This window comes from Aotus nancymaae, unplaced genomic scaffold (genome assembly GCF_030222135.1).
Source record: "Aotus nancymaae isolate 86718 unplaced genomic scaffold, 86718_ANA_hifiasm-v0.15.2.pri h1tg000122l, whole genome shotgun sequence".
NCBI lineage: Eukaryota > Metazoa > Chordata > Mammalia > Primates > Aotidae > Aotus > Aotus nancymaae.
This window is the reverse complement of record NW_026988537.1, coordinates 865260-880573: the sequence shown is the minus strand read 5'-3', so window position 1 is coordinate 880573 and position 15314 is coordinate 865260. Positions and strand designations below refer to the sequence as shown.

At 40.0% G+C, this 15314-nt stretch overlaps 1 protein-coding gene across 6 annotated transcripts in view; it reads left to right on the top strand.

Moving 5' to 3' along the window:
- Positions 1 to 15314, top strand: part of EVI5 (ecotropic viral integration site 5) — a 256816-nt gene that overhangs the window by 176597 nt on the left and 64905 nt on the right. For all 6 annotated transcript variants that reach the window (XR_010340665.1, XM_012435437.3, XM_021668008.2 and 3 more), the window contains 2 exons: positions 10088 to 10234; positions 12419 to 12514. Coding sequence is in view for 5 of the 6 variants with exons in the window: in XM_012435437.3 (XP_012290860.2) it covers positions 10088 to 10234; positions 12419 to 12514 (243 nt within the window). In the remaining variant the exon portion in view is untranslated. The remainder of the gene's footprint in view (positions 1 to 10087; positions 10235 to 12418; positions 12515 to 15314) is intronic.

The window sequence follows — 15314 nt, the reverse complement described above, 5'->3', positions numbered from 1 at the left end:
GATTAGATTGTGCCCACCAGTTAAGGGTGGATCTACCTTTCCACTGACTCAAATGTTAATCTCTTTTGACAACACTCTCACAGACACACAATACAAAGTATTGATCCTGGATATTAACTCAGTATTAACCATCACAAGTCTACCCTTTGTCAACTTAACTTGAACCTATACACATCTCCTGAGATCATATATAATCTTCAAATAAAGATAATGATAAGGTCATAATTATGCCTAACATAATACGGCTATCCTTTATATAACTGGAAATATACCAATCTCTGACTCAAATACTATTAGGTAAACAATAATACTTAAATGCTGATACGAAGTCAATAAATCTTACGTCACATGATAAAGATATTTTCTTAGTACAGGTGTATACATGCACAGACTTGTTTTTAGCAAGAGGAGGAGGAAATACTCATGACAGTTACAGTCCTTGCTCTGCAGCTGATCACATAATGGTAGCTGGTATTGACGACTGCCTTTGGCTACCCATTCTGTATTCGCTTTGCCTTCAGCAAGCATCTCAGCAGGTCGTGTTTTTTTTTTCCTAGTGAAGTGACCCAAACCTTCGTTCCTGAGGGATCTCAGCCATTTGTAATCCTACTTGGATTGGGCTGTTGTGGTTTCCCATTGACCTTAATCACAGGGCATGGTAATACTAAGAGACACCCTAATGGATCACCTGTATTCCAGGCATAATCTTCCTTACCTCTGTTGTGGAGTAACAGACTGATTTCATCTTGATAGTCTGGGTCAGTCATCTCAGCCAACACTGTAACCCCCTTCTTAGCCTGTTGACTTAAAGGTAGGAGAAGCCCAAAGTGTCCAGGTGGCAATCTGAACTTGAGTTTAATGGAATTGTTGTTGTGTCTCCTAGTGATAGCATTCCTCCCTCTGGAACTAAGACCTCTAGGCCAGCAGGACGTAATGTCGTGGGAACAGGAAGCAAAAATTGTGTTAGTGGATCACTAGGGGTGATGGTGAGTGGTGCTACTTCCACTTCCACCTGTTAATTCCTGGAAACATGAATCCTGGCTATGGGAGAAACAGTACCATATATTGACTGCTGATTCAGAGCATACATGGCCTTCTGGAGAACTTTGCCCCAGCCCTGCAAAGTATTGTCACCTAGTAGGCATTGTAATGACTTCAAAAGGCCATTCCACCCTTCCATGAGTGTGAGCCTACTGCAACACTTCTTTAACCAAAAAGTGAGTGCCTTGGTCAGAGGCACTACTGTGGTCCATGATGGTAGATAAGGCATTCTGTGAGTCCACAGTTGGTAGTCTTGGCAGAAACATTATGTGCAGGATAGGCGAACCCATATCCAGAGTAAGTATCTATTCCAATGAGGACAAACCTCTGTCCTTTTCATGATGGAAGAGGTCCAGTGTAATCAACCTGCCACCAGGTAGCTGGCTGATCACCCTGAGGAATGGTGCCATATCAGGGGCTCTGTGTTGGTCTCTGCGGCTGGTAAATTGGGCACTCAGCAGTGGCTGTAGCCAGGTCAGCCTTGGGGAGTGGAAGTCCATGTTGCTGAGCCTATACATAACCTCCATCCCTGCCACCATGGCCACTTTGGCATGGGCTCATTGGGCGATGGCAGAGGTGGCTGGGAAAAGAGACTGAGTGGTGTCCCCAGAACGAGTCATCCTATCCACTCAATTATTAAACTCCTCTACTGAGGCCACCCGTTGGTGAGCACTAACATGGGATACAAATATCTTCAGTTTTTGACCACTCAGAGAGGACCATCCACATACCTCTGGGAAGAGGTATGAGTGGTCAAATTTTTTTGCACCAATTTTCCAATCATGCTTCTTCCAAGTCCCTGACCAACCAGCCAAACCATTGGCTACAGCCCATGCATCAGTATATAATTGCACATCTGGCCATTTCTCCTTCCATGCAAAGTGCACAACCAAGTGCACTGCCCAGAGTTCTGCCCACTGGGAAGATTTCTCTTCCCTGCTGTTCTTCAGGGATGTCGTAGAAAGGGGCTGTAATGCTGCAGCTGTCCACTTTCAGGTGGTGCCTGTATATCGTGCAGAACCATCTGTGAACGAGGCCCTGGTCTTCTCTTCCTCTATCAAATGATCATAGGGAACTCCTCATGAGACCATCGGTGCAGGCTGGGAAAGAGAAGACAGGGTGTCAGGAATGGAGACCATGGGCATTTGAGCTACTTCCTCATGTAACTTACTTGTGCCTTCAGGACGTGCTCGAGCCTGGTCACATGTATACTGCTTCCATTTGATGATGGAGTGCTGCTGCGCACAGCTCACTTTATGGCTAGATGGGTCAGAAAGTACCCAGTTCATGATAGGCAGTTCAGGTCACATGGTGACTTGATGACCCATAGTTAAACGTTCAGTTTCCACCAAAGCCCAGTTAACAGGCCAACAGCTGTCTCTCAAAAGGAGAGTAGTTATCTGCAGAAGATTTTGGGCCTTGCTCCAAAATCCTAGAGGCTTCTGCTGTCATTCACCTATGGGGGCCATGAATCTCTGTTTTTATAATTCAAATTAGCATTTTGTCCATTAGACCTAGAAGTTTTCTGCTTGTATAAAGTAGGAATGCAGCAGGCCTCCTATCCATTTCACTTCTAGGAACACCGCGATTAATTAGCCAGTGCCGGAGCTCTACAGAAGTCCAGACTATTCTGCTTGCCGCTTTGCCTCTGCCGTTTATTACAGTAGCAACACTTACCTTGCCTTTGATGGTTGAGTGCCACCACTTGGCCCCTGCCACCTAGGGATTCAATTATTCCCACTGTATTTAAATTTTGTAGTTGAGTGACTGAAGTTCCTACTGTTAGATCTGACATACAGAGAAGAGCAATTACAGGAGTCTTCAAAGATGCAGATGCTGCCCTCACAAATCTATTTCATAAGATAATTGTCAAGGGTATATCTTCTGGACCCTCCTAGCTGGGATGAGTAGGTCTAAAGTAACTAATCTGCTCCACCATCCCAATCTCCCTAAGCCTTTGGATCCCTTTCTCAACATTAAACCAAGGAAGATCAGGCATTTCCAGCTCACTCATAGTGGGCCATCTTTTAATCCATCTTTCAGCTATCAGCAAATAAACTATTAGAGCCTCTTTTAACACCCCAAGCTGCAACATTAAATGTAGAGTCCCTACTTAGTGGGCCCAAATCAATAAATTCAGCCTGATGCATATCTATGTTCCTTCCACCATTATCTCACACCCTTAATATCCATTCCAATGCCTGTGCTCCAAATTTCTGTTTGTATAAATTAGAGAACTCAAGCAGTTTTTTTCGAGTATAGTGCACCTCCTCAGCGGCCACACTCAGCCTCACCTCTAAGAGCCTGCTGGGACTTTAGTCTAGTTATAGGTCTAGAAGCAAACAGGGATGTTGGGGTGGCTCCTGAGGAGAATCAACATCGTTTTGCCTGGCAGCTGGCTCCGGGGAGGCCATCACTGTTGCCTCAGGCAGTGCAGGGTTTATCTCCTCAGACAAAGGTGGAAAGGCTAATGGCAGTGTAGGCTGAGGAGGGGCTGTTACCACTACTAGGGATGAGGAAGCTATTCCTTCTGGCAAAAAAGGTTCATCAGAGTTTACAAACCTCAATGTTCCCAGCTTTATCAGGGTCCTCCCACACATCCCCATTCCAAGTTTTAGGGTCTCATTCTTTTCCAATCGGTGCCCTCATTTTAACAGTAGACACCTGACAAGGCTGTGCATGCATATTTCATTGCAGGTCAGCCACTGGCATGATAAGAGCTTGTGACTGTTCACTGTCAGTCAGGACAGTCTTAGCAGATGTGAAGCTTAGTATCTGCTTCTGAAGCCGGGAGACAGAATCTCTGAATTCATCATTTTCTTTCTTCACTTTGTGCAGTGAACTTTGGAGCAACCAATGAGCTTCATTAAGTTCTTTCGTTCTCCACATATAGTCAAAGGTATTATGTATAGAGTAACTGAACTTCTTGCCTCTCACAAATGGTAAATCAAGAGTGTCAAATGCATTTATTTTGCATGATTCTCTAAACAGTTCATACCAAGGACTATCAGTGTTCTCCATACTATTAGAAGTAGAGTCCTTAGCATTTTGGGGTTAATCATAGTAAGTAGCCAACTCCAGAAGCCCCTAAACCAATGAAAGAACTCCAACCTTATCTGTTCATCTAGAACCACTCCTGGTACCAAACTCTGTATGAGTCAGGGTTCTCTAGAGGGACAGAACTAATAGGATATATATATAGGAACTAATAGAATATGTATGTATATAAAACATATATAATACACTTACATAAATAATACATAGATGCTATATGTAATATATATGTGTGTGTGTATATGTGTGTGTGTGTTTGTGTGTGTGTGTGTATATATATATATAAAGGGAAGTTTATTAAGTATTAACTTACACAATCAAAAGGTCCCACAATAGGCTGTCTGCAAGCTGAGAAGCAAGGAGAGCCAATCTGAGTCCCAAAACTGAAGAGTTTGGAGTCCGATGTTCAAGGGCAGGAAGCATCCAGCACAGGAGAAAGATGTAGGCTGGAAGGCTAGGCCAGTCTCTCCTTTTCATGATTTTCTGCCTGCTTTATATTCTCTGGCAGCTGATCAGATGGTGCCCACCAGATTAAGGGTGGGTCTGCCTTCCCCAGCCCACCGACTCAAATGTTAATCTCTTTTGGCAACAACCTCACAGACACACACAGGATCAATACTTTGTATCTTTCAATCCAGTCAAGTTGACACTCATTATTAACCATCACAGGTATTATTAATATCGTGTCATATGTAATACTGGTTCTGTTGATTGCTTTGCCTCTTGGGTGAGCTTTGTTTTTCTTTGCCTTTTCCTGTGCTTTGTAACTTTTTTGTTGAAAGCTGGATATCTTGTGTAGAACTGCAGACTAAATCAAATAGTGTTGTGCCTGGAAATGGGCACATTTTTCCTTCTGCTAGGCCTCTGATATGGGAGGTTTGAGTTAATATAGTCCAGAGATGGGCTGAGTTTGAGGTTTGCTGTTTTTGTGGTTATCAGTGCACTACAGGTTTCAAATTCCCTTAGTAATACCTTATTTTTCCCTTAGCAATACCTTATTTTTAGAGTGGGAGCTGGTTTGCCAGAGGGATTTTGTGTCTTTAGGTCTTTCCTTTGCATAACATTTCAGAAGGATCTGTCTTTAGCAGTATTCCGTTTGTTACTTGTTACAGAAGAGTTGGAGGGGCAACAGTGCTTTCTGTTGTTCTGATAAAGCCTCAGTCTCAGCCAGGCACAGTGGCTAATGCCTGTGATCCCCAGCACTTTGGGAAGCCCAGGCAAGAGGATCACTTGAGGCCAGGAGTTTGAGACCAGCCTGGACAACCTAGTGAGACCCTGTCTCGTATAAAAAATATAAAAAATGTCTTAAATTAGCCAGATACGGAGGTATGTGCCTGTAGTCCCAGCTATTTGAGAGGCCAACGTGGGAGGATTGCTTGAGCCCAGCAGTTTGAGGCTGCAGTGAACTGTGATCACACCACTGCACTCCAGCCTAAGCCACAAAGCAAGATCCTTTTTCTAAATTAAAAAAACTAAATGAATTCAGTCTTAGGCATCATTATGTCCTTTGATCTGGTGCATTTGGTCTTTTAGTGCTCCTGCCCACCCTTAGATGGTCCTAAGAACAAGGCAGTTCTGCCCCTTTCCCCAGATGCAATGGCTTTCATCAGTGCCCCAAAGACAGCAGTGTTTCTTGGCCCCAAATCCACACAGATCAAAGCATATGTTCCCTAGGCAGGGTTTAGTGCCTTCCTATAGTGGCTGGTATTCCCCTTCCCGAGTCCTGTACCATGAAATTTCTTTCTCAAGACTCTCGCCAGTCTTTCTTGTATGCCCCTGTTGGGGTACAAGAGTTTGTGAACTTAGACTTTAGGTCTGCTGCCTCCTGAGCCTCCACACTGTCTAGCCAGCCAGTACTTAGCTTCCACCAGTTTGATATTTACTCTAGCTGAATCATTCTTAGCTTGTGGCTGTTTCTGTCCCCGGTGAGAAAGTGCTGAAATCCCACCCCATCTCTCTTGGAAGGTGCCCTTGGAGTTTGGCTAGCTTTCTTTGTTCCCTTCTTTTTGGCTCGGTGCAACCTCCACCTCCTGGGTTCAAGAGATTCTTCTACCTCAGCTGCCCAAGTATCTGGGACTACAGGTGCATGCCACCACTCCCTGCTAATTTTTGTATTTTTAGTGGAAACGGGGTTTCACCATATTCAGGCTGGCCTCAAATTCCTGACCTCGTGATCCACCCGCCTTGGCTTCCCAAAGTGCTGAGATTACAGATGTGAGCCACCATGCCCAGCTTGCCTTCTTTTTTCACTGGAAGGATGGGAACAGTAGTACTTTGAGCCTCTTCATCCCAGATCACAAATCAGAAGTTCTGATTATGATGTATTTGTGATAGTTTTATTTTGTACTTTCGGTTTCTTTCTTTTTTGTTCCCGTGTTTGTTCTTCCTTTCCTCCTCTTTATTGGATTAATTTAGTTTTTTCTTTCACTTTCAGTTTGAGTGTTATAATTCCTTTTGTTTCCTATTAGTGTTTAGTACCTGAAAAAAATTGGAAGTGCTTACCTGGCTGAACAAAGTCTTAAGTTAGTCTTCATCTCTGTATCCCTTCCAAACATTTATAAGGGCCTGTAAAGAACTTTATGTGTTCTTCTGACTTACAAGTTATTATTGTACATTTTTTAATACCTCTGAACTACTAGGTATTATTTTATGGAATCAGAGCTTATCCTGATTTGTTCCTGTTAACCAATTATTGTTGCTCTGAATTCTTTTTTTTAGTTAGTTTAGTTTAGTTTTTTGTTTCTTTGATAGGGTCTCACTGTTTTGCCCAGGCTTAAGTGTGGTGGCTGTTCACAGGCTCCATCATATCTCACTACAGCTTCAAGTTCCTGACCTCAAACAGTTCTCCTGCCCCAGCCTCCCAAGTAGCTGGGATTACAGGCTGCTCTCTACTCTTATATTTGACAGTTTCTAGTTTCCATCCTGCGTTGTCAATCTGTCACTTTTCTCCCTTGTGTGATAGCGTAGCTCAGTGTACTACTATAGGGTGAAGTTTTTTTTTTAAGCACTACAAATTTTTGCTGTTGAAATATCTGCTAGACATGTTATTATCCTTCCTTTATAGATCTCGGTTTTCCCCTTGATTTGCCTCTGTAGCATTCTGAGTTTTGTTACAGTATATTTTGGTGGAGATTTATTTGTATTTGTCCTGGTTGCAACTAGTTGTGTTTCCTAAACTGTAGAGTCATATCTTCTGTTTCTTAAATTGTAAAACATTCTCAAATATTACCGTCTCTTAGACCATCATAGCTCACTTTTTTTTCTATTTTATCCTGTAACCTCTATTAGGTATATTTTGGACCTTATTCTATTTTCTGTGTCTAATGACTTCTTCTAGGACACTGATTATATCTTCAGTGCAGCTAATCTCCAATCTTACCCATTCATTGAATTTTTAATATCAGTGACTATATGTTTAGAAATTTTCTTTAGTTATTTTTCCGATTTGCTTAATGTTTTTGATAGTGACTTGTTCTTTGCTTATGTTTTGGCATCTTCCTTTTATGTCATTAATTCTGTAATTTTAGGCATAACCTGTGTTATAAAAATTTCTATAATTTATTGTCTCTCAAGTTCTTAAAATACATTTTTTTCTGTCTGCTGTCTCTCGCTCATGGTAGTTCTTGGGTTTTATGTGTCTTTTGTAATCCTGAATTATGGTCTTGTGTTCAGGGATGCAGGCAGGGAGTTTTATCTGTGGAAATTATTTGCAGCTTATGTCAAAGATGTGTCCCTCTGAAGTGTAGTTATTTGTTTTAATGGTAGCAGGTAAGACAGTAAAAAGACTGTGATACATTTTGAATACAATACTAAGAAGTTTACTGAATTTTGTAGACAGACTTATTTGTTGATTCAAAATGAGAAAGAAGTCAGGTGCAGTGGCTCATTCCTGTGTTCGCAGGATTTTGGGAGACCAAGATGGGAGGATCACTTGAGCTCAGGAGTTCAAGACTGGCCTGAGCAACGTAGCAAGACCTGATCTCTACTAAAAATCAAAAAAATTATCTGGGTATGGCGGTGTGTGCCTATGGTCCCAGCTATTCAGGAGATTAAGGCAGGAGAATTGGGAGATTGAGGCTACAAGTGAGCTGTGATTGTGCCTTTGCACTCCAGCCTGGGCAACAGAGCAAGCCCGTGTAAGACCCTGTCTGAAAAAGAAAAAAAAAAAAAAAAGAGAGAGACTGAAAATGAGAAAGACCAGAATATGTGTTACAGGAAGATAAGTAAAAGTAAAGATGAAGCAAGTTTTAAATGGTTGAAAGTTTTACAACTTAGATCTATTAGATGATCTAAATTTTTTCATTCAAACTGGAAGCAGGGTCTTTTTCATAGGGTGAGGTAAAGTAGGAACAATAATGGTAACAACTGAACATTTATTAAGTATCTAAAATTCCCACGGTGCAGTGGCTCATGCCCATAATCTCCAAGCACTTTGGGAGGCCGAGGTGGGCAGATCACTTGAGGTCAGGAGTTCCAGACTAGCCTGACCAACGTGGTGAAACTCCGTCTCTACTAAAAGTACAAAAATTAGCAGGGCATGGTGGTGGGTGCCTGTAATCCCAGCTACTTGGAAGACTGAGGCAGTAGAATCACTTGAACCCAGGAGGGCAGAGGTTGCAGTGAGCCAAGATCATGCCACTACACTCCAGCCTGGGCAATAAAGTGAGACTCCATCTTAAAAATATAATAATAATAATAATAATAATAAAATCTAATGCATTGTGTGAGACTCGTTTCATAAACTTTTCTCCTATAATCTAATCTTCACAACATAGCCTCAAAGGGCAAGTAGTCACTATCTCTATTGAAATTTGGTAGGATTAACTTGGCCAAGCTTTAAGAACTGTTAAATGAGAAGTTAGATTTTTACTTCTTTTGGTTGTGAAAGTCCCTACTGTTTCTTTCAGGCCTCTGATAGAATAATTTAGGGTTGAGAGAATGCAGTCTGGGTCGTACATGAGTGTGAAAACTACCTCAAGTTAGTTCAAGATCTCTATGTTTTTTAGCACGTTTTATAATTATAATGCAATAAACAACTAGCATAGGCCCTGTTACACATATTATCTCATTTAATTCTGAAGACCCCAAAATGAGAAAGTATTTTATATACATTTTTAAAATAAGGAAATAAAGACTTAGAGATACTCGCTTGTTTGCTTAATGACCAAATATTAAAACCAGAATCCAAAATCTGTCCATGAAAAAAAACTGTGCTAGACATTGAGAGCATGTAGAGGTACACATATGCCATATTTTGTGACATCAAATTTACAGCCCAATAAATAATGATGGGACCTTTTTTTTTTTTTTGAGACAGAGTCTTGCTGTCGCCCAGGCTGGAATGCAGTAGCACAATCTGGCTTGCTGCAACCTCCACCTCCTGGGTTCCAGTGATTCTTGTGCCTCAGCCTCCCAAGTAGCTGGGATTGCAGATGTGCACCAGCATGCCTGGCTAATTTTTGTATTTTTAGTAGAGACAGGGTTTCACCATGTTGGCCAAGCTGGTCTCAAACTCCTGGCCACAAGTGATCTGCCCATTTTGACCTCCCAGAATGCTGCGATTGCAGGCATGAGCCACTGCACCAGGCCTAATGGTACCTTTTGACTGGTTTGTGCTTGCTTTCTGGAACTGGAAAGAGGAGTGAAATTCACCATTCCTGTATCTATCCACTTTGCACTCCCACTGCCAGTCTTAGAAAGGAACACCTTCAAGTTGTATGTAAGCATTTTTATAGTTTACAGCTATTTCTTGTATAAATGGTATATTGAGCTATAATTAGTTTTTATATTGATATTATGCATTCCTTTGGATGACTTCATTTTAAAAGCAGTTTTGTATCTTATTTTTTTAATGTTGATTTGCTGAATAACATTGACCTATAACTAATAACATTTTTAATAATACTATTGTGGTATAAAATGGATAGATAGTTTTTTTTTAATTTTCAGGTCTTGTATCTATAGTCTGAATATTTATATTTCTGATTATTAGAACCAGATCAATAGTAACCATCTTCGAAGAGCAGAACAAGAGATGGTTAGCCTACAGGAGAAAGTGCAGTATCTTTCCGCGCAGAACAAAGGACTCCTTACTCAATTAAGTGAAGCAAAGCGCAAACAAGCAGAGATAGAATGCAAGGTAAATATGTCAACTAACTGATTTTGTTTTTTTGTCAATATATAATAATATAATAATACTTTTGTTTGTCTCGTCATGATTAGATTATCTTAAAAACAAAACAAAAAGGCTAGTTTTCTACTTATTGTGAACTTGTTTTGGTGGTTGCTTTCAAACCAGGTTAGCTCATCTTGCTTCTGTGGTGGATTTCAGTCAAGAAACATTTTCAGTCACTTCCTTGGTTAATTTAATTTCCTGCATTGGCATTTAATAGTATCGCTTTACACTTTTTCTTTTGGCTGGTAACTGTTTAAAACCAGAGCTTTTAATGGCTTGATAAAAAAATGATAGGTCATTTACAGAGGTTAGGGCTCCTCTGCTTTGATTGGCATCTTATTAGTGGGCAGTTAACATTGACATATGCTTTCTGGATAGACTGGAGAGCAAATGAAATGTGTATGTACCAGTGGTTGGGAAGAATGCATTATGTTACCCATTATTATTTTAATCAGTTATATACTTTGGCTTTTTTGTGAAGTGTTTGGATTCAAAAAGCATAAAAAAAAATGCAAGTACATTCTTTCCTGAAGTAAATTTACAGTATAGCAGTGGTGAGAGCATGGGGAAAGGCAGTGAGATGGAAGAAGAGGGGAGGGGGTTTGGGGAGTGTGTGTGTGTGTGTGTGTGTGTGTGTGTGTGTGTGTATGTGTATGTGTGTATGCGTGTGAAATAGCAAGAGATGACTGTAGACTGGGAATTAGAATGGTTTACTAAAGGCAAGTTTTGGGATTTAAAAAAATAAACTAGGCATCTACATTTCCATGGTGAGATAGTAGGAATCATGTCCTTTAAAGATTCCAGCCTTATTATTGTATAAGAAATAAGACTTTTGATGGCACATATAAAGCTGTAATTCCATCAGCTTATTATGGTGTCATTAAAAACCAAGAGTGAAGCTTGAGTGGTTTATCAGTGTCACTGAAATCCAGAGATGAAATTACATCCTTATAAATATGCATGACTGTTACAATTTATACTGACAGAAATCTCTAGGCAGTACTGAAATTTGTGCAAAGCACAGTCACTTTTGAAGGCTATGATTAAACTAGTTTATAAATAAAATATTAAATGAGGTATCAATCTGATTTGTCATACCAATATCTGAGTTTTTATTATGCTAAATTGTCTGTGCTGACATCTTACAGAGAACTAAATTTAGTCTTTTATTTATTATTGGTGTTAGTTTTCCTTAAACATATTTTGATAACTGTGTTACTAGATTTAATATTTCTCTTCAAATGCCGTAGTACCTGTTGAGCAAAGTAAAATGTTCTTTGGCAATAAATCTTTGAGGAACTTGCTTTTGAAAACAATTTTCTTTGAACGTATCTAAGTAATGGGCTCAGATTCAGAATATTAAAGGATTTTGCGAACTAATATGGGATTTTATTTAATTTTTAATTGTTCATTAATACCTCTGTGAAGTATGTTACAGATGCAGACTCTGTTATCTCCCTGTGTTTAAGCTTTGTATTAATTTATTCAGTCTTTTGTAATGCCTTTTGAAGATTTCGAGAATGACCAATGTATTGTTATGCAGAATGCACCTAGTACATTCTGATTAAATGTATATATTTTACCTTGTCATGTTGGAATGATTCAGGAACAAAGTTAATTTTTCAAAAAGCCAGTCATTGAAATAAATCTGATTCATTTTCACTTAGTATTATAAGATTATAGCTTATGATTAATTTGTAATTATTAAAGCTTTTTTATTTTTTATTTGTGTAAGATGTGTGGATATTGTTTATAATATTAATGTTCTTTTCCCTCTACAACTGAATTTGAATGTTCTCACTTAAAGATGAAATATTACAAGCCTGTGAACCCCAGTTTCAAAATGCAAAACACTCTAAAACCCTAGAGTTTTTTCATAAATTTCACACAGATTCCTTTGGAGGCAAAACTTAATTTGAATCGATATGTGGTCATTTATAATTTTATTTATTCTACTTGATGAGAACATTTGTATCTCACTGCTTCGTTGTATGCATTAAGCATATTGTTTCATTATAGGTGCTGCATTATACCCTGCTGGATTATACTAATGTATGGTTTATGCGACCTGTTACTTTTCTAAAATATGAAAAATCTGAATTCCACACACACCTGGTTTATTTTGTTTTGTTTTGGTTTCTACACTAGAACAAGGAAGAAGTGATGGCCGTGAGGCTCCGGGAGGCAGAGAGCATAGCTGCCGTGGCTGAGCTACAACAGCACATGGCCGAGCTTGCAATCCAGGTACCATATGAAAGTCATAAAGTGCATGTAAAATATAGGTTCTTCTGTCCTCTTTGTCTGAACAGTAACTTATTCTTTATCCTCATGACTCTGATTCTTTTTTCAACACTTATTTATTTCCAACTTTATTTTTTTTATTGTGGTAAAATAGACATAAAACTTACCATTTAAAAGTATACAGTTCTGTGGCATTACGTATATTTGACATTGTTGTGCAGCCATCACCACCATCCATGGCCAGAACTGAACCTCCCTCACTGAACCTCTATGCCTGTTAAATACTAACTTCCCACTCCCTTCCTCCCCTAGCAACTGGCAACCACCATTCTATGTTGTCTCTATAAATTTGACCACTCTGGTTACCTCATATAAGTGGAATCATACAATACAGTCATATGCTGCATAAGAACATTTCAGTGATGTACAGCATAAATGATGATGGTCCCATAGGATGTTAACGGACCTGAAAAATTGCTGTTGCCTGGTGACTATAGCCATCATTATGTTATATTACAACACATTACTCATGTGTTTGTGATGAGGCTGGTATAAACAAACCCACTGTACTGCCACTCTTATGAAAGTATAGCACATATAGTTGTGTATAGTATATAATACTTAATAGTAAATGACTATGTTACTGGTTCATGTATTTACTCTTTGTTGTTTTGCTATACTATTATTGTTATTTTAGAGTATACTTCTACTTATGTAAAAAGAGTTAACTGTAAGACAGTCTCAGATCCTTCAGGAGGTTTTCCAGAAGGCATTGTTTTCATAGAAGATGACAGCTTCATGTGCGTTACTGCCCCTGAGGACCTTCCAGTGGGACAGGATGCGGAGGTTGAAGATAGTGATATTGGTGATGCTGACCCTGTGCAGGCCTAAGCTAATATGTGTGTTTGTGTCTTAGTTTTTAACACAAATGTTTTAATTTTTTTTTTTTGAGACAGGATTTCACTCTGTTGTCCAGGCTGGAGTTTAGTGGCACAGTCATAGCTCACTACAGATCCAACTCCTGGCTCAAACAGTCCTCATCAGCTTCCCCAGTACCGGGGACTACAGGCACACACCACCACACCCAGCTTGCTTGCTTGCTTAGTTAGTTAGTTAGTTAGTAGCAATGGGGTTTCACTTTGTTGGCCAGGCTGGATTTGAATTCCTGGCCTGAAGTGATCTGCCTACCTCGGCCTCCTGCAGTGTTGGGATTACAAGTGTGAGCCACCTCACCCAGTGTTAATTTTTTTTTTAACTTAAAAATTTTTTTTTCATCAGGTGCAATGGCTTACTCCAGATCAGTAAGCTGTGATCACGCCACTGCACTCCAGCCTGGACCACAGAGTGAGACCCTGTTTCAAAAAATTCATTCATTAAAAAATAAAATTAAAATTAAAAATAGAAAAAAGCTTATAGAATAAAGATATAAAAAATATTTTGTATAGCTGTACAGTACGTTTGTGTTCTAAGCTAAATGTTATAAAAGAGTAAAGTTTACAAAATATTCAAAGTTTATAAATAAAAATGTTACAGTAAGCTAAAGCTAATTTTTATTGAAAGAGAAACCTTTTTTTTTTTTTTTTTTGAGACTCTCACTCCGTTGCCAGGCACCAGGCCTGGAGTGCAGTGGCACAATCTCGGCTCACTGCAATCTCCGCCTCCCGAGTTCAAGCAATTCTCCTGCCTCAGCCTCCCATGTAGCTGAGACTACAGGTGCGCGCCACCACGCCCAGCTAATTTTTGTATTTTTAGTAGAGACAGGGTTTCACCATGTTGGCCAGGATGGTGTCGATCTCTTGACCTCGTGATCCGCCTGCCTCGGCCTCCCAAAGTGCTGAGATTCCAGGCATGAGCCACTGCGTCTGGCTGAGAAACCATTTTTTATAATTTTATGTAGCCTAAGTACACAGTGCTTATAAAGTCTACAGTATTGTATGTCCTAGGACTTCATATTCATTCACCACTCACTAACTCACCTAAAGCAACTTCTAGTCCCGCAAGCTTCATTCTTGGTAAGCGCTCTGTACAGGTATACCATTTTTATCTTTTATAACATACTTTGCCTGTGCCTTTTCTATGTTTAGGTATGCAAATACTGACCATTGTGTTACAGTTGCCTACAGTACCCAGTGCAGTGACATGCTGTGCCGGCTGTAGTCTAGGAGCAATAGGCTGTACCATATAGATTAGGTATACAGTAAGCTATACCATGTAAGTTCGTGTAAGTGCACTTTGTGATGTTAGCATGATGAAACTGCCTGAGGATGCAGTTCTCAGAACATATCCCCATTGTTAAGAGATGTGTGACTGTATTTGTCCTTTTGTGACTGACTGACTTCACTTAGTCTGATGTTCTCAATGCTCATTCATTCATGTTGTAGTACATGTCCAAATTTTCTTCTTCTTTTTTTTTTTTTTTTTTTTTTTGAGACGGAGTTTCGCTCTTGTTACCCAGGCTGGAGTGCAATGGCGCTATCGCGGCTCACCGCAACCTCTGCCTCCTGGGTTCAGGCAATTCTCCTGCCTCAGCCTCCTGAGTAGCTGGGATTACAGGCATGCGCCACCATGCCCAGCTAATTTTTTGTATTTTTAGTAGAGACGGGGTTTCACCATGTTGACCAGGATGGTCTCGATCTCTTGACCTCGTGATCCACCCGCCTCGGCCTCCCAAAGTGCTGGGATTACAGGCTTGAGCCACCGCGCCCGGCCAATTTTCTTCATTTTTAAAGCTGAATAATATACTTCATTTTTTATCTGTTCATTCATTGATGGACGTTTAGAGTGCTTCCATGTTTCAGCGATT